Genomic DNA, 19,357 nt, shown 5'->3' on the forward strand with positions numbered 1-19,357 from the left:
GAATAAACTACAGGGAATCAACGGCAGAGAAGATGAAGCTGAGATTCAATTCAGCAATTTGGAATATAAAGAAGCAAAAAACATCCAATGATGAGAACAGCAAAAAAATATGAGGCTAGTGTAAGAAGCCTCTGGGACAACTTCAAGCCTATAAACATTTGCATCATGGGGATGCCAGAAGGAGAAGAAAGAGAGCAAGAAAATGGAAAACCTATTTGAAAAAAGAATGACAGAAAACTTCCCTCACCTGTTGAAGGAAATAGCCATATAAATCCAGGAAGCACAGAGTCCCAAACAAGATGAACCCAAAGAGGCCCACGCCAAGACACAGTATAATTAAAATGCAAAAGGTTAAAGACCTACAAGGGAGTGCCCATATGAATGTCAGCTGATTTCTCAACAGAAACTTTGAAGGCCAGAAAGGAGTGGCAAAAATTATTCAGAGTGATGAAAAGCAAGGACCTATGACCAAGATTACTCTACCCAGAAAAGCTATCATTTAGAATCAAAGGACAAGTAAAGAGCTTTCCAGACAAGAAAAAGCTAAAGCAGTTCATCACCACAAACCAGAATTTTACAAAATGTTGAAGGGTCTTCTAAAAAAGAAGGAAAAAAAGGATTAAAAAAATGTAAATAATCAAATGGCAATAAATACATATCTACCAAAACTTGAATAAAAACAAAACAAAACAAAACAAAAAAACAAAAAACAAATGAACAAGCAGAAGAGAAACACACTCATAGGTAAAGAAAATCTTTTCAGTTTCTAAATGGAAGGGTAGTTGGAGGGATGGATGAAAAAAGTAAAGGGATTAAGAAATACAAACTGGTAGTTACAGAATAGTCATGGGAAGGTAAACATAGGAAACATGGTCAATAATATTCTAATAACTATGTATGGTGTCAGATGGGTCCGAGATTTATTGGGATGATCATTTAGCAAGTTATATAATGTCTAACCACTGGGCTGTACCTCTGAAACTAATATAATATTATATGTCAACTAAAATTGAAAATTACAAAATGAATTTTTTAAAAAGAGACTTATACTTGAACCAAAATAACTGTTATAAAGGAGAACATAGTTGGTAGATGCAGAGTCCTGATTTACAACTGGTAATCAAGATAATGTGATACAAGAATAAAGATATATATGTATCAATGGAATATAATTGAGAGTACAGAAATAAACATATGTATCTATGATTTCAAAAGGATATCAAGAAAATTTAACGGGGAAGGAGTAGTTTCTTCAATAAATGGTGTTGGGATAACTGATTGTCACACACAAAAGGGGGAAGGTGGACCCTTACATCAGATCATTTACAAAAATTAACTTAGAATAGATCAATGACCTAAATGTAAGGGATAAAACTATGGAAGTCTTTGGAGAAAACATAGGGATAAATCTTTGTGACATTGGATTTGGCACTGGATTTTTAGATATGATACAAAGCATAAGCAACACAGAAAAAATAAATAAATTGGACTTAATCAAAATTTTAAAACTTTATGCTTCAGAAGACAATATATTTAGAAGATAAAGATCCTCTGAATAAAATAAAACACTTGAAAATAATATATGTGATAAGGGTCAAGTATCTAGAACAGCAAGTTTCAACCTTTTTCATCTCGTGGCACACTTAAGCTAATAACTAAAATTATGCAGCACAACAAAAATAAGTATAATTTTGATTAATTTACAAAATAAATAATAATCACCTACTCTTTTGCTCCAAAGTTACTTCTAAAATTTTTTTTGATTTATTGATTGAGTTTACAGAGAGGAATGAGAGAGAGAAAGATCAATTTGTGTTCCGCTTACTAACGCATTCATTGGTTGATTCTTATATACGTCCTGATTGTGCATTGAACCCACAACCTTGGTGTATTAAGACAATGCTCTAACCAACTGAGCTACACGGCCAGGGCCAAAGTGACTTTTAAAAAATGTATGTAAGGAATTCTAGTACCAAGAATTAACGATATCAGGTGCAATCTTATTATGTTACATAACCAATAAGATGTGACTCTATTATTATGACCTTTTTTTTTCCCTTTCTTTTTGTTGTTGTCAATTTTTTCTTTGACAATCTAAGGGAAAAGAGGTCAGTGCCCCTGACTAAATAGTCAGGCATTGTATGTTTTAAAAATTCTTGTGGCACTCCAGTTGAAAATTGCTGATCTAGAGTTATATAAATAGCTCTTATAATTAACAACCAAAAGATAACTCAATTTAAAAATGGGAAAAACACTTGAATAGACATATCATTAAAGAAGATATACAAATGGCTAATACAATATGTGGAAATATGTTCAACATCATTAGTCATTATGGAAATGCAAATCAAAGCCACAAGATACCACTTCACGCTTACTAGGATGAAGATTAGATCTGAATCATCTATATATCTAATCTATATCTAATCTCCATATGTCCATCTCTATAGCTATCTATCTATACATCCTATCTAATAATAGACAAACATGGTAATTGACCATATCTTCGCTACGCCTCCCATTGGCTAATCAGCACGATATGCAAATTAACTACCAACAAAGATGGCAGCTAATTTGCATACTGCAGGCAGGGTGGGTCAGCGCCATCCCGTCTGCCCTGCTGCCATCCGGGCCTGCTATCTGCAACCTGGGCAGCAGCGATCAGCCAGCCCGCCCAGGCATCCCGTGTGCGACCCGAACCAGGGCGGTGGGGCGGGACAGCGTGGCTCCTGTCACCCCAGCTTCCTCATCACAGCTCCCTTGGGGGCCTAAGCCGTTAGTCGGACATCCCCCGAGGGCTCCCTGGCTGCCAGAAGGATGTCTGACTGCAAGCTTAGGCCTGATCCCCCGGGGAGTGGGCCTAAGTTGACAGGTGGACATCCCCCAAGGGGTCCTGGACTGCAAATGGGCACAGGCCGGGCTGAGGGATGCCACCCCCCCCCCAAGTGAACAAATTTTTGTGCACCGGGCCTCTAGTATATATATATTTTAAATTTATCTTTGTTGAAACTTATACAGTTGCACCCTTTTTTCCCCACTGACCTACCTCTTTTAGCCCTCCCCTGACCAGGCCTTCACCACACTATTGTCTGTGTCCATGGGTTATGCATATATGCATACAAATTCTTTGGTTAATCTCTTCCCACCCACCCACCCACCCCTACCGTCCCTCTGAGATTTATTAGTATGTTCCACGTTTTCATGTCTCTGCATCTATTTTGTTCATCAGTTTATTTTGTTCTTTAGATTCCACAAATGAGTGAGATCTTGTGATACTTGTCTTTCTCTGAATGGCTTATTTCACTTAGCATAATACTCTCCAGGTCCCTCCATGCTGTTTCAAAGGGTAAAAGATCCTCCTTTTTAACAGCTGCATCGTATTCCATGATGTAAATGTACCACAACTTTTTTATCCACTCGTCCACTGATGGGCACTTGGGCTAGCTATCTGTATTTTTTAATTTAAATAACAAACACTGTTAAGAATGTGAAGAAATTTGACTCGCATATATATAACCCTGGTGGGAAAACAAGGTGTAGTCATTAGGAAAAGCATTTTGGTGGATACTTTAAAAAATAAGAAACTAGAAACACCAATCAGAAATATATGCACCCCTATGTTCATAGCAGCACAATTTACCATAGCTAAGATTTGGAAACAGCCTAAGTGAAATAAGCCAGTCAGAGAAAGATAAATATCACATGATCTCACTCATTTTTGGAATATAATGAACAACATAAACTGATTTAAAAAAAACAACACAAAAACCAGATCCAGAGACAGAGAAGCATGGATCAGACCGTCAACCCTCAGAGGGATGGTAGGGGAGGGAGAGGGTAAGGGGAGAGATCAACCAAAGGACTTGTATGCATGCATATAAGCCTAACCAATGGACACAAACACCAGGGGGTGAGGGCATAAGTGTGGGGGATGGGCCAATGGGGGGATAAGGACACATATGTAATATCTCAATCAAAAAATAATAAAGAAAACCTTCTCCAAAATAAATAAATAAATAAACGTAGAATTATATATGATTCAGCAATTCTACTGCTCGCTTTACACTGAAAAGAATTAAAAACAAGTACTAAAACAGATATTTGTACACTCAGTTTAATTTGCAGCATTATTCACAGTAGTCAAAAGGTGGAAACTACCCAAGTATCATTAGCCTAGATCAGAGATTTTCAGCAGGTGTGCGGAAAGAATTTTTAAACCATGCAATGCCTGACTGGTCAGGGGCACTGACCTCTTTTCCCTTAGACTGTCAAAGTAAAAAAATGACAACAGCCAGATACAATAGCCATCTGGTGTGAATGAATCAAAATTATCCCTATTTTTTGTCAGATTGGCAAAAAATATATGTTTTGGTGTGCTGTGCAATTTTAGTAATTAGTTTATGTGTGCCATGAGATGAAAAAGGTTGAAAATTGCTGGCCTAGATGCATGGATCAACAAAATGTGGTGTATAGATATAATACAATATTATTCAGCCATGAAAAGAAATGAACTCCTGATCCATATTCTACCAGATGGATACATCTTGGAAACATTGTACTAAGTGAAAAAGGCCAATCACAAAAAGACCACATATCATATGACTTTGTTTATGTGAAAATGTCCAGAATAGACAAATCTATAGAAACAGAAAGTCAATTAATAGTTTCTTAGGGCTGAGGTGACTTGAGGTTGAAAAGTAAAGGGTACAGAGTTTCTTTCTAAGGTGGCAAAGATGTTTCAAAATGGACTGTGGTTGCACTGCTCTGTGAATAGCTAATATACATTGCAATCCTAAAATAGCCGACCTTTAAAACAAACATACCCCAAACCACTCCCTGACTCCACATGTACTTTCTCACAGCCTCCTCTCGGGAGGTGTTTGCCTTTTAACGAATTGTTGATCCCCATTCATTTCACTTCACTGTCACACTGTAAATCAACTCTACATGGCGCAGGAGTCAACACCATACTGTTAAATATTTACTATGGATAACCATTAAAAGTAAGTTCAAGCAGTTGAATTAACAAATTCTCAATGTGTGCCCACAGGCACTAGGCTATAGAAGCAAATAGGACAAGACTCCCTTTTCTGAAACGAAAACAACAATGCAAAATAAACAGCCAGGACACACACATTTGTGTAAACATTTAAAAGTGATGAGCCAGAAAATACCTGCTTCCTGTTGGATGAACCAAAGGGAAGGGCTGTTCTCAGGAAGTGGTGTGTAAGTTAAGATTCTCGCTACCAAGGATCCAGCCAGAAAAGATAAAAGGAAAGATGACTCCAGCTAGAGGGAAAAGCAGGCGCAATGTTGAAAATAGGTGGACACATCTGAGGAACTTCATGGAGTCCAGGGTGGCTGAGTAATAGTGGACCAGGGAAGAAAGGGACAAGGTGAGGTCCCAGAGCTAATGAGACTGGTCAGGGACAGACTTGCTGGGGTGTGTAAGGCCAGGTGAGAAGTTCCAACTTCCTTCTGCTCAATCCCTTAAGATTCTGTACACATCTTCCTGTTCCATTTAACCCTCTGTATCCACCCCTTAGCCTGTGCCTGTCCTAAAGAAAATGAGTTTCTTGTTCACCTTCCTCTTTGGGGTATAACCAGTGTCTACCCAGAACCTCAACAGAATGAACAGGCCACATATATTGATTCTGTAAGAAGGTTAAAATCCTAAATCCTGCAAGAAAATTTGAATAAAGTTTAAGTGGAAGAAAGAGAAATTATTTCTAAAGTTAGTTAGTGTAGAAATGAAGGCCACGCAAGTTTCATTTGAATTCCTCAGGCCAGTCTCGCTATTTCTACCAGAAACTGAAGTTTCCCATATTGAAATCAACTAAACTGAACATCTTCCAAACTTAATTAAACTCATCCCCATAATTTGAAACATAAAACAGCCAGCAAAGAACAGCTTTTCCTCTGATAACTGCACAGTAGTTACTAACAGGTTCTCTAACTCAAGCCTACCCCTAAAGCATTCCAAATCCTTGTTCACAATCATGGTAGCTCCCTCGACTTCACCACAGAGCTCTTATATACAGAAATAGAAGTGCTATCCTATATAATAAAGGCTAATATGCAATCGACTGAACGGCAGAATGACTGGTCGCTATGATGCGCACTGACCACCAGGGGGCAGACACTCAATGCAGGAGCTGCCCCCTGGTGGTCGGTGTGCTCCCACAGGCAGCCAGAAGCCCTGAGCTGGGCTCACAGCTGGTGAGCACAGCAGCGGTGGCGGGAGCCTCTCCTGCCTCCATGGCCGCACTAAGGATGTCCGAATGCCCACAGGGAGTGGGCCTAAGCCGTCATTCGCACATCCCCCAAGGGCTCCTGGACTGTGAGAGGGTGCCCCTCCCCCCGAGTGCATGAATTTCGTGCATCTGGCCTCTAGTTGGATTATAATTCTGATAACTGAAATAGGATGAAGTACTCTCTTTGAAATAACATATAATGACAGCACATGCTATATAAATGACTTTTATTGCTACTATACCTTCACATTTGCATGTTGGATTTTCTGTTTGTACTACAGGGGATTCTGCTACAGTTCTAATTGTAACATTATTATCCAGAAAGGCACACACTGACTCTAATATAGTTGACACAAAGCTAGCCAAGTAAACCTTTCAGAGTGTCAAACCATACAACTGTGCAAATACCGGTAAAAGCCTGTTCCTTTGGGAGGAAAAGAAAAACACATGGTTTTTAGCTGGCTTACTGTGGCCTTGAGGCTTCCGCCTGGTCTGTCTGCAGTTTCTCTCCTCCTTCTACTTCCATTGTGCAGTAAACAATTCGATTGGGAGCGACTGACTTCAAACCTTGCACTTCCATTATGACAATCTAAGGGTAAGAAAAATGTTAAATGATATGTCAAGTTGACAGTGTTTAGCTATTGATAGAGACCGCAGCATAAACAACTAGATAGACCAATTGAAAAAATTTTCTCGTAACATAAATGGAATTTTGTCTTCCCAAGAATCCCTCTACTTACTGCCCCTCTATTCATGTTAGGGATGGTAAAAAATCATTCTGAGCATCTGAAGAGCTATTGCCTGACAACAATTAAAGTAATAAGGTTAAGTCTCTAAATATAACTCCCAGTGAATCAAGTGAGATTTAAACTCAGATCCTTAAACAATTACAGCAACTCTTTATACAGTAAAACAAAATTACAAATGAAAAGTCAGTGCATTTGATAAAAGGAGTACACGCTGAGTTCCACAGAAAGTGTTATAATATGTATTGCTGGCAGACACTGTCACCATCAGACCAATTCACTGATGTCAATGTGACAGCATCAGAAATTTTCTATTCTCACTCATTTCAGATGACATTATGAAAGAATTTTCTAAAGAAAATTAAACTCTTTAATTTTAACTATTATACAAAGTATTTACCAAAGAATTTTCTTTATGGCCATTTTATAACATTATCAAAATAATGAAAAATATAACACCACTAAACATCTTAATACTAACTTGCAAAGGAAAAGGTAGTTTCCACCCATGAAAGGCATACACTAGATTAATGCAGTGCACTGGGGAAGGGCGCAGACACGGATACTACATTATGGAGCTATAATTCCCGAGGGAAGGGAAACTATGTTTCAAGTATGTTTTCTATCCTATATAATAAAGAGGTAATATGCAAATTGACAGTCACACCCATGCACAAGATGGCCTGCAGGAGAGGGAGGGCAGTTGGGGGTGACCGGGCAGGCAGGGGAGGGCAGTTGGGAGCGATCAGGCCAGCAGGGGAGCAGTTAGGCATCAATCAGGCTGGCAGGGGAGTGGTTAGGGGGTGGCCAGGAAGGCAGGCAGGCAAGCGGTTGGGAGAGGGATGTCTGACTACCGGTTTAGGCCTGATCCCTGTGGGCCTAAACCAGCAGTTGGACATACCCCGAGGGGTCCCAGATTAGAGAGGGTGCAGGGTGGGCTGAGAGACACCACCCCCACCCCACCCCAGTGCACAAATTTTGTGCACCGGGCCTCTAGTACCTTTATAAAAGGCTGCCAATCTTAGAAGATTCTTGCTGGATGTACACACAAAATACGATTATTTGCCACAGTTTTTTCCCCATCAAACTTGAATAATGAAGTTCCCTAAATTCCCAAATTTTAATTTATAAAATATACTCAATGGCATTTCCATATATGCACATTCATTTCCGTACTTGTATATGCAATATTAATAGCATTAATGCTATACAGCAACCAAAATCTTCACCAAAACATTCTCTATATCACTTATTTGATCACTCAATACATGATTAAAGTCATAATACTTTTCACAGAATTGTGATATGAACCTTAAGACCAAGCTCTCAAAGAAACAAACCATCTTAAAATAACTGTTTTTCCTTTCAGCTCTGCTGTAACAGAAGTGTCATGTTTATAAATACAAATGCATATTGCTTTGTTTTTCCATAAAAATATATGGAAAACCAATCACGAAAAAATAAAGATCAAATTCAGGACCACTTTCCTTCCTCAACCAAGCCTTTTCTCATTTTTTTCACACTGAAATGCATAGCAACATGTGAATAAAAAATAAGGACTTAACTAAAAACTGACTAAGAGAATTAATGAAGAACAGCTATTATCTGTCACAGCTGCTCTAATACTCAAGGAAGTTGGGGTAAAATACTAAATCCTGTTTAAGAAAAATAAAACAAAAAATTATGTATTTTTAATAATCAAATTTACTATGTTAGTAATACTGAAACTCATTAGAACGGAAATAAAATAACCAGAAGCTGAGACAAATGAAATTTATAACCATATCAATTAATTTACCACCAGGACTCTAAAGACTTCTTAATTCAATGATAAAAATTTTGGAGGGTCACTTAAAATGTATGAAATAGGAGAATTGTATCCCACAAGAGAAATCTAGAAATCCTGACGGCCTTGGTTCATAGTGGGGCACGGGACTGCTTGCACTGCATCTCTCTGTGATGTGTTTAACAGCCAAAGTGCGAGAGAGAAGGAAGGAAGCATCTGCTTGACACTATTTCTGTCACCTTTGTTACAATTTGCTGTAAACAGACTCTCCTAAAACATCCAACTTATGAAACCGCATTCCGCCCCTCAGAACAATACACCCATCTGTGCAAGGGGGTGTTTTATCCTGCAGAATTGCCACTTCCAAAAGATGTCACTTCTGTTATGAATCCATACACATAAATAAAACAATTCTACAGACAGAATTGCCAAAAGGATGAGAAAGAAAGAAAAAAGCCACACACAGCCAGTTTGAATCATTAATGATACAGAAGACAGCCAAGAATTAATTCTATGGACCATTAAATTAACCTAATTTAGGTAACTGTCTCAAAGCAATTCCCAGGAAAACGTGATAATGGAACTACAGAAAATAAAACAGTTCTGTTTCATCTCCTCTTCCCTGATCTCTCTGTGACTCACATAATAAGGCTGAACCAGACCAAGTTATCCTAGAGACAAAAGGGAGGGAGGCATATACAAAACATGAAACTAGAAAACACTTCTGAGGAACACATTGCCAAAGTGTTATGGGGCACTCACACATGGGTAGGTTGTGAGGAAATGACGTGGGCAGTATGGTGAACAGGGGATGTGTACCTCCAGATACAGAGGAAGTCAGGTCTGCCAGCCTAATCTAATGAAAACACGCTGTGTGAACATCCACTATGGCCATGCCATGTCCCACTTTCCCTCATAACATAACTTCAGAGATGAACGTTTGCTTTCCTGGCTTTACTTGAATATGTAATTTTGACATACCATTCTATGGCTTCTGGTTTTGTGGGTTAGCTTATCTCTTGCTTTATTATTCTCTCTGAAGGCTTCATGGATGAAGAGACCTACAGTACCCTTGTATGGCTAACTGATGCTTTTTGGTGCCACCAAAATCCCTAATTAAATTAATATTTATCAAGTCCAGTGAGTGTCGTAGGCTCTTGCTATATGCTTCAACAAACCAAAAGGAAAAACCACCAAAAATATCTTACCTTCCTGCAACTTACATTCTAAGTAGAAAAAGTCAGGGAATGAAAACACATAACAAATGTCTAAATATGTCAGGTGATAAGAGCTGTGGGAAAGATTAAGCTAGGTAAAGAAACAAGGTGTGGTGGGAGGAGGGAGGAGTGGGCAGCAACTGAAAAATAAAATTGGAAAAGTTTTTCAAATCTGCACGTGTTCCTTAGACTCAGACTTCAGTTCTTTAACAAGACGCCTTTCTCCGCTGGACCAACTCCAAGCCCGGGTGATATGTGAGGCCCTTAACCTGGATGAACCGCTTGCCTTTCAGAGTTTCTTGGGCTAAATCCGGGGTCTGAGGAGGAGGATGGGAGAATGAGCTGGGATAATTAATCAGGTGAGCTAGGCCTGGGTCACAGGGGGTCCTACAGATAAGTCCTGTGTAATCTGCTCTTCATGTGGTTTCCATTTATTACAAGACATGTGACTTCTACTTAAAATCCTGCGGGCACCAGGGAATAGATCTGTGTTGTGCTCTCGTAGGAAATTATCTGCCTCCTATGGGCAGAGCAATAAAGAATATCAAAATAATTTTATAGCCCTAGCTGGTTTGGCTCAGTGCATAGAGTGTTGGTCTGTGGACTGAAAGGTTCCGGGTTCGATTCCGGTCAAAGACACATGCCTGGACTTCAGGCTCATCCCCAGTGAGAGCATGCAGGAGGCAGCCGATCAATGATTCTCTCTCAACATTGATGTTTCTATCTCTCTCTCCCTCTCCCTTCCTCTCTGAAATCAATAAAAATATATTAAAAATAATAATAATTTTACGAATATGCAAGCTTTTTATACCGTGCAGAATTGTTTTAACTTGTATTCCCTAAGGCTATTTTGTTGTTAACTGAACAGACCCATTTAACATAATGGCAGCAAAGTTCAGAATAATAATTCTTAGTTTCACTTAAGCACCAATTCACAGCATCTGAGATTTTTAGACAGAGAAAATGTTTTGAACTGTTTTCAGTTCTAAGTGCTTATAGAAGTCATGGTATATTTAGCCATTACAAAAAATAATTTTCTTCACATGTTATTTTTATCATTAATGAATTTAAGTATCAAACTCGTAGAAAAAGTTATGCTGTCATTAAGTACAAAAACCTATACAAGTGGGGGGAGGGGAGGGGTGTTGGCATTTTACATGTTAGTCAGTAGGAAACCTATGGAGGAATAAGAAGGAAATCCACTTTGTACTTTCAAAGTAAACAACCTTAGGTTAAGAGGCTAAAAAGACTGAGAAGAAATCTAACACGCAGCAAAGCCACTTCTAAGTCATGAAGTAATCCCAGACTGTGTCCTGTGTCAGAAGAAAACGTCTTATTCCTACTCTGAAACGAAATTTAATCTATCAACCAACAAAAATCATTAGTCTGGAAGTTAAGAAAGTGAGAGGCAGCTGCTGTTTTTCCCAAGCGTAAGTTTATCTTAGAGATGCAGAAGTGGAGAAAAAAAACAACAAAAAACAGAGATCTGATTTCTGATTTTTTTTTTTTTTTTTGCCATAAAGTAAGCAAGCTGAGTGTAGGAATCTTTCAAAAAAGAAATGTAAAACTGTGCCTCCTAAAACTCCAGGGTATGTTTTTTTTGTCACTCAGCAAACTGAAATAGCAGCACTGGAAACCAGAGAGAGGATGTAACAATAGAAGCAAGGAGGGAGCTTTAATGTCATGTTTGAGAGAGCTATAAGTGTCAGCTTGCTATCACTAGGGTGCATGTGTGTTATATATAATCCATAGACACGTACGTGCATTAGTCCGTATACAGAGGTTGGCAAAGGAGAAATGTAATTGTGAGGACAGGCGGCTGTAATGCCAGTCAGTATCAGGACCTGGTTTCCAGGGATTTGCGTGGGAGGGAAGAAACTGAGGTCTTGGAGGACACAGTGTTAAAGGCATAACATTTGTTTCAATTCTTTGTAATGTTGATGGCACCTCTAATGAAACTGGGTGCTCTGGAGCGTAAGAGTTCTCCGCTTCTCATCACCTATATGCACCCAACACTGTACAGTACAGCTGCTTTAAGTAATTTGATTCTAGACAGGTAATCTCAAAGGGGAAGTAGATTTTTTTTTTTTTAAAAAAAGGCTAACTGAAAGCCTGAGAGGAATTCCCCAATATTAGAGAATGCAGTTATATGTTTAAATCCAGTGTGCTTTGGTATTTCATTTAATAATAACCACAGACTAGCCTAAGCTGACACAAAGATGACTGGCCTCAAAACGTTTTATATATATTGATTTCAGAGAGGAAGGGAGAGGGAGAGAAATATAAATGATGAGAGAGGATCACTGTCAGCTGCCTCCTGCATGCCCCCAATTGGGGATTAAGCCCACAGCCCTTGACCAGAATCAAACCTAGGACCCTTCATTCTGCAGGCCGACGTTCTACCCACTGAACCAAACCAGCTAGGGCAAAACGTTTATTATTTTTACTAGAGGCCTGATGCACGAAATTCACACAAGGGTAGGCCTTCCTTCCCCCGGCTTCCCTCTGGCACTGGGAACCCGGGCTTCCCTCGCAGCCCTGGCTCGTCCGGAAGGTCATCCAGAAAGACATCCAGTATAATTAGCATATTATGCTTTTACTAGTGTCCCAGTGCACAAAATCGTGCATGGGGGGTGGGGGTGGGTGGGGATGTTCCTCAGCCCAGCCTGTACCCTCTCCAATCTGGGACCCCTCGGGGGATGTCCCTCTCGCAATCCGGATCCGCTGGCTCCTAACCGTTCACCTGCCTGCTTGGCCCCTAACCACTCTGCCTGCCAGCCTTCTTGCCCCCAACTGCCAGCCACGCCAGCCTGCTCGCCTCCAACTGCACCCTCCCGCCCCCACTGCTGGCTTGCTTGACCCCAACTGTGTCCCCGTGCCCACCTCTGGCCGACCTGCTTGCCCCCAACGCCCCCCCCCCCCCAACCCGCCATCCTGATTGCCCCTAACTGCCTCTGCCTTGGCCCCACCACCATGGCTTTGTCTAGAACAGCCGTGGGCAAACTACGGCCCACGGGCCGGATCTGGCCCGTTCTGCTGTTCTATCCAGCCCGCAGAGCCGAAAGAGTGGAGGGTTCTCTTGCTCTCCCCTCCGCTCCTTCACCAGCAGCAGTGCTAACATGTATTAGTTCACACAAACACTCCATCCATGCTTTTGTTCCAGCCCTCTGGTCCAGTTTAAGAACCCATTGTGGCCCTCGAGTCAAAAAGTTTGCCCACCCCTGGTCTAGAAGGATGCCCGGAGGTCTCCCGGTCTAATTAGCATATTCCTCTTTTATTAGTATAGATCATTATAGACTAAGAGGCTCTACTAAGGAGGAGGGTCCCTCCGCCCAGCCTGTGCCCTCTCACAGTCCAGGACCCCTTGGGGGATGTCCGGGACCCCTCGCTCGTTACTGCCCACCTGCTCGCTGCTCCTTAGCACTGCCACAGAGGCTGAAGAGGTTCCCGCCACCGCCAATGCGCTCGCCAGCCGTGAGCCCAGCTTCTGGCTGAGCAGCGCTCCCCCTGTGGGAGCGCACTGACCACCAGGAGGAAGCTCCTGTGCTGAGTGTCTGCCCCCTGGTGGTCGGTGCACATCACAGCGACTGGTTGTTCTGCTGTAATGGTCACTTAGGCTTTTATTACATAGACTAGAGGCCTCGTGCATGAAATTCATGCATGCAGGGGGTCCCTCAGTCTGGCCTGTGCCCTCTAGCAGTCTGGGAGCCCTTGGGGGATGTCTGACTGACGGGAGTAGGCCTAAGCTGGCAGTCGGACATCCTTAGCACTGCTGCAGAGGTGGGAGAGGCTCCTGCCACCACCACTGCGCTCGCCAGCCATGAGCCCAGCTTCTGGCTGAGTGGTGCTCCCCCTGTGGGAGCACACTGACCACCAGGGGGCAGCTCCTGTGCTGAGTGTCTGCCCCCTGGTGGTCAGTGCACATCATAGTGACCGGTTGTTCCGTCCATTTGCATATTACCCTTTTATATAGGATTACTTAATCCCAACGGCGCTGCTTTATTTAAAGGACAGTTTACATCAATTTGCATTCACAACCCGAGGGCCTTGCAAGAGAAGAATAACTTACTTTCTTCAATATATACCATACTGTTTAAATTTGAAAGGTTACCACAAGGGTCAGCAAAAACGATCTGCAGCCTCCTTTACGCTATTAGAGGCGAGCTTGACAGAGGCCACCTACCTCTAAGGTGAATGACAGCACCACGTCAGACTTGGACAGCTGAATCTCGCTCTCATCTCCTATGTCCAAAAATGCAGAATTCTGGGAACGTTTTAATTTCTGTAGTTTAAACTCCGGACCACCTTTCGAAACTGGAAGACTTTCCAAATTGGCCATTAGCAAATTCACTGAGGATCGCAACTCTTCTATATACATAGTCTCCATTTCTTTTGTTATGAATTTGGGGAATTTTCTTTCCTTGAAAAAAATTTTTAAAATAACAATGTTACACAAGTCATATTTCTAGTTGATCATAAAACACATTTGGCATATAGTGACTCTTAGAAATTGCAACAGTAGACATAATGCATCTACTTTAGTCTCTAGGCTTTAAAAGCCTCAGGCTCTGGCGAATTTGATTATATCTGAAGGTACATGACATACCCTACTAAAGATCATTATGGTACAAAATGAATAACATTATATACATTTCCACATTAACTTTATTTTTCATGAGGTATTTGCTTAAAGGATAAACAAACTCTGAAAATATACATGTAAGAAGTTTTAGTGTACAGATGAATCTTAATTAGCCACTGTTAGCTTTGAAATTTTTGGGAGATCTGGCCTGAGAACAATGTCCCTTGTGCACTGCTTTGACTTTTAGGAAACAAATTTTTTAACAATATCTTTCCTTCTTAACACACATGTGCATTGTTTGGAGGTTATGCTTTTTATAAATAAGCATTCAAAAGCAAAAAAAAAAAGCCAAGGTCAGAATATTAAATAGCAATACAGTCATATTTCTAAAATGGCTTAATTTTCAATGTGTCAAGATCCCTTATCCATAAATTCAGATTTTTAGTAAAGCCTTAGAAAATATTTTTTTTAATATATTTTTATTGATTTTTTACAGAGAGGAAGGGAGAGAGATAGAGAGTTAGAAACATCGATGAGAGAGAAACATCGATCAGCTGCCTCCTGCACATCTCCCACTGGGGATGTGCCTGCAACCCAGGTACATGCCCTTGACCGGAATCGAACCTGGGACCTTTCAGTCCGCAGGCCGACGCTCTATCCACTGAGCCAAACCGGTTTTGGCGAGCCTTAGAAAATATTAAGTTTAAAGCAAAGAAACAATTTATGATAAAAGCTCAAGGTAAAAAAGTAACAATACCAAAGTTAAAGATTCTATGTTTTCTGAATTACATGAGCATTGCCATTCAATCCTGCTACCTCTGCAATCAGATTTGTTTCTTCCACTCAACTAAAAGCACATTCCAAATGTTGATATTTACGTAAGATATTGAGAGAGATTGCCAAACTGTTCTTAGAGAAGATTATATACATTTATACTCCCACACACAGCAAATGAGGTTTCCTCGCACTCTTAGCTCTGTCTTTAATCTTTGACAACCTGACACTTAGCTCTTCTCTTAAAGGTCGAGGGTATAGAGCAGCCGTGGGCAAACTACGGCCCGTGGGCTGGATCTGGCCCGTTTGAAATGAATAAAACTTAAAAAAAAAAAAGACCGTACCCTTTTATGTAATGACTAGAGGCCCGGTGCACAAAAATTTGTGCACTCGGGGGGGGGAGGGGGGGTCCCTCAGCCCGGCCTGTGCCCTCTCGCAGTCTGGGACCCCTTGGGAGATAACGACCTGCTGGCTTAGGCCTGCTCCCGGGTGGCAGAGGGCAGGCCCAATCCCTAGGTGCAGCCCCTGGTCGGGCTCAGAGCAGGGTCAATTGGGGAGTTGGGGCGCCGTCCCCTTTCACACTCAAGGCAGGGTCGATGGGGAGGTTGTGGAGCAACCCCCCGTCACACACAGAGCAGGGCCAATACGGGGGTTGGGGCACTGTACCCTGTCACACACAGAGCAGGGCCCATCAGGGGGTTAGGGCGCCTTCCCCTGTCATGAACAGAGCAGGGTGGATAGGGAGGTTGTGGCCCCGCCCCCTGTCACACACAGAGCCGCAGGGCGATCAGGGGGTTTGGGCACTGCCCCCTGTCACGCTGATCCCGGTGCTGGGAGGCATATTACCCTTTTACTATATAGGGTAGAGGCCTGGTGCACGGGTGGGGCCGGCTGGTTTTCCCTGAAGGGTGTCCTGGATCAGGGTGGGGGTCCCCACTGGGGTGCCTGGCCAGTCTGGGTGAGGGGCTGAGGGCTGTTTTCAGGCTGGGGGTGACTGAACTCCCAAACGCTCCTTTTTTCCTTTTTTTTTTTTTAATTCTGGGCCAGCTTTACCTTGAGGCTTGGCTCCAGCTCTTAGGCCTCAGCGGCTGAAAGGAGGTTTCTGGCCTTTGCTTACAATGTTGCGGTCCTGCTGGCTGAAGTCTGGCGGTATTTGTTACATAGTTTCTTAAACTGCCAGCTCAGAGGCAGCGGCAGGCGGGGAACGTTGGTTTCCTCCGTCACTGAAGCAAGCAAGCCTCATGTTAGTTTCAAGCTGCCTGGCTGCCGGCCGCCATCTTGGCTGACAGTTAATTTGCATATCTCGCTGATTAGCCAATGAAAAGGGTATCGGTCGTACGCCAATTACCATGTTTCTCTTTTATTAGATAGGATGTTTACTTTGAATTTATATTAGTTCACACAAACACTCCATCCATGCTTTTGTTCCGGCCCTCCGGTCCAGTTTAAGAACCCATTGTGGCCCTCGAGTCAAAAAGTTTGCCCACCCCTGGTATAGAGCTTTAGAATGTCAAGTGCAGTGTAACATAGCCACCACTGTACACAACTGGCTGGGGTGAGAGCAAAGCAGACATCTTTCAGATGATTGCCTAAATTTCCAGAAAGCCGATGCCTTCCCTGTTGTTTCCTGTGGCATCATTCAAAACATAAGCTCAGATCTGCACCTCTGTGTGACTGGACCACATCCAGTGCGCTCAGCAACGGGCAGCAGGCTCAGCCTCACCGGCACCAGCTCGTTCTCACGATGGGAAGAACATCTGGTGTCACTTTTCAACTCAGTCCCAGACTCTCAGGCCACCTGTTCTGCTTTTCCCCCAGGTAAATTTCACATGTTTCTCTTACAGTAATTTACACATAATCAATATTAAACTGCATATTTATTACCGCAGAATGATTAAAATTCTACATGCATAATTAACCTCCCCAAGGAAGATTAAGTATCCTTTCAACATTCCTCTACAGTTTTTTTTTAAATATATTTTATTGATTTTTTTTTACAGAGAGGAAGGGAGAGGGATAGAGAGCCAGAAACATCGATGAGAGAGAAACACCGATCAGCTGCCTCCTACACACCCCCCACTGGGCATGTGCCCGCAACCAAGGTACATGCCCTTGACCGGAATCGAACCTGGGACCCTTCAGTCCACAGGCCGACGCTCCATCCACTGAGCTAAACCGGTTAAGCTCCTCTATAGTTTTAAGCAACATTCCAAAATGGAAAGTTTGCCTCCACAGTAAAAAAATATATATATATAAGTACACAGTTACAGAATACCTTGATTACCTTTGGGAAAAAAAAATAATGCTTTGGGATGGTTTTTCTGTACACATACCAGAAAAAAAAAAAAAGTAAGCCATAATAACTGAATTTTACATTTGCGGACCAATTTTATTAGCTGTCATAAAAAGCATCCAAAACTCAGAAATAGGGCAAAAAGCTGAGGGGACAGTTCCTTTTAATGTGCGGGAAAAGGCCATCCAAGGATCATCTGAGGAAATGTGCTTATTTCAACTTTCTGTTTACTACTGATTAAAGCTCCCAGACAGTGAAGTTACATGTTACCTAATAGACATTTCTCTGAAACACATGCAAATAATCTGTGTCTGGTGAGTAGAATAATCCAATGGTTATAATGTAAATCCTAGTTGGAAATTAATCCCTTTTATATCTCTATTAATCTTATTTTACCTTTGCCCCAAACCCCCAGTTTTCAAACACCCTCCAGTTTAGACTAGTTTTTTTAAAAAATTTCTTTTTATTGATTAAGGTGTTACATATGTGTCCTTATCCCCCCATTATGGACTAGTTTTAACATCTAACTAGTTTGCTCATTAATTATGCATCGAATGAAATCTTCATTGTATGTTCATTTTATATTTGTATAAGAGTCATAATTGTGCCTTTTAAAAATTATACTTTAGCAAAGCAAAAGGCAAATATATCACAAGTTTGAAAGTTTGTATGTTTCATTTTTATTTTTCAAATATTTGGGATTTTATTTTATGGCAAATAGCATTGGCACATGAAAAAAAAATCTATTATTTTTTTTTTTATTGACACTATTACAGATGTCTGCCGTTCCCTTCCCCAAGCACTTGCCCACCTCCACCCAGCCCCCACCAACGTGTCCCCTGGTCTTCACTACATCGCTGTCTGTGTTCATATATATTTCCCCCCCTCCCTTTGGATACTCTCTATTCTTATTTACCTCTAATTAAAAACACTTCATTCACTATCATTCACTTCATTCACTTCATTCACTTCAATGAGAAGGCTGTTAGGAATCACCAAACTTAAATATTTTGTCAGCATTTTCAAACTTTTAAGAAAATGGACTATACTAGGATATTTTTCTCTTTGAAAAAAAGTGACAACTCTGTTTAAATGCTTTTAGGTTTACTGATAGTACTTCATAAACCTTATTTAACTTGCTTGTGTTACCTATTTCTTGGAAACAGACAAGTATACATGTTAAATGCGATCTTTTAAAACAGCGTAAGAAATAGGGTTACTCTCTGCTTTAACTCTGAATCACCAAGTGTCTGCTATATGTTCTATTCTAGGCCCTTCGGATGTAACCACAAATATACTGATTTTAAAAAAATCCTCTGTACTATGGAGCCTACATTTTACTGTGAGGAGACATATATCATAAATAAGGAGATCATTTCAAAAGGTAGAAAGTGATCGGTGGGAGAAAAAGCCCAGATGGCGACATGGAGTGTAAAGGTGTTGTAAATAGGGTGGCCAGGGAAAGACTCAATGAGGAGATGACCTTTAAGCATAAAAGTAGATGAAGGAGTAAGATAATTAATTTTATATGTCAACTCGGCTACACTATGGTGCCGCTGTTTGGTCAAACACTAGTCTAGATGATGCTGTGACAATAATTTTTAGATATGATTAGCATTTACAATAAGTAGACTTTGAGTAAACCTGATTGCCCTCCCATATCTGAGTAGGCCTCATCCAATCAGTAGAATACCTTAAGGGCAAA

At 41.2% G+C, this 19,357-nt stretch overlaps 1 protein-coding gene across 10 annotated transcripts in view; it reads right to left on the reverse strand.

Annotated features, from left to right (window-relative positions):
- CADPS2 (calcium dependent secretion activator 2) overlaps positions 1 to 19,357 on the reverse strand; it is a 485,821-nt gene that overhangs the window by 281,839 nt on the left and 184,625 nt on the right. For all 10 annotated transcript variants that reach the window (XM_059711678.1, XM_059711675.1, XM_059711674.1 and 7 more), the window contains exons 5-6: positions 14,187 to 14,423; positions 6,722 to 6,843 (exon numbers count right to left, since the gene is read on the reverse strand). In XM_059711678.1, coding sequence (XP_059567661.1) covers positions 6,722 to 6,843; positions 14,187 to 14,423 — 359 coding nt within the window. The remainder of the gene's footprint in view (positions 1 to 6,721; positions 6,844 to 14,186; positions 14,424 to 19,357) is intronic.

This window comes from Myotis daubentonii, chromosome 10, assembly GCF_963259705.1.
Source record: "Myotis daubentonii chromosome 10, mMyoDau2.1, whole genome shotgun sequence".
Lineage (NCBI taxonomy): Eukaryota > Metazoa > Chordata > Mammalia > Chiroptera > Vespertilionidae > Myotis > Myotis daubentonii.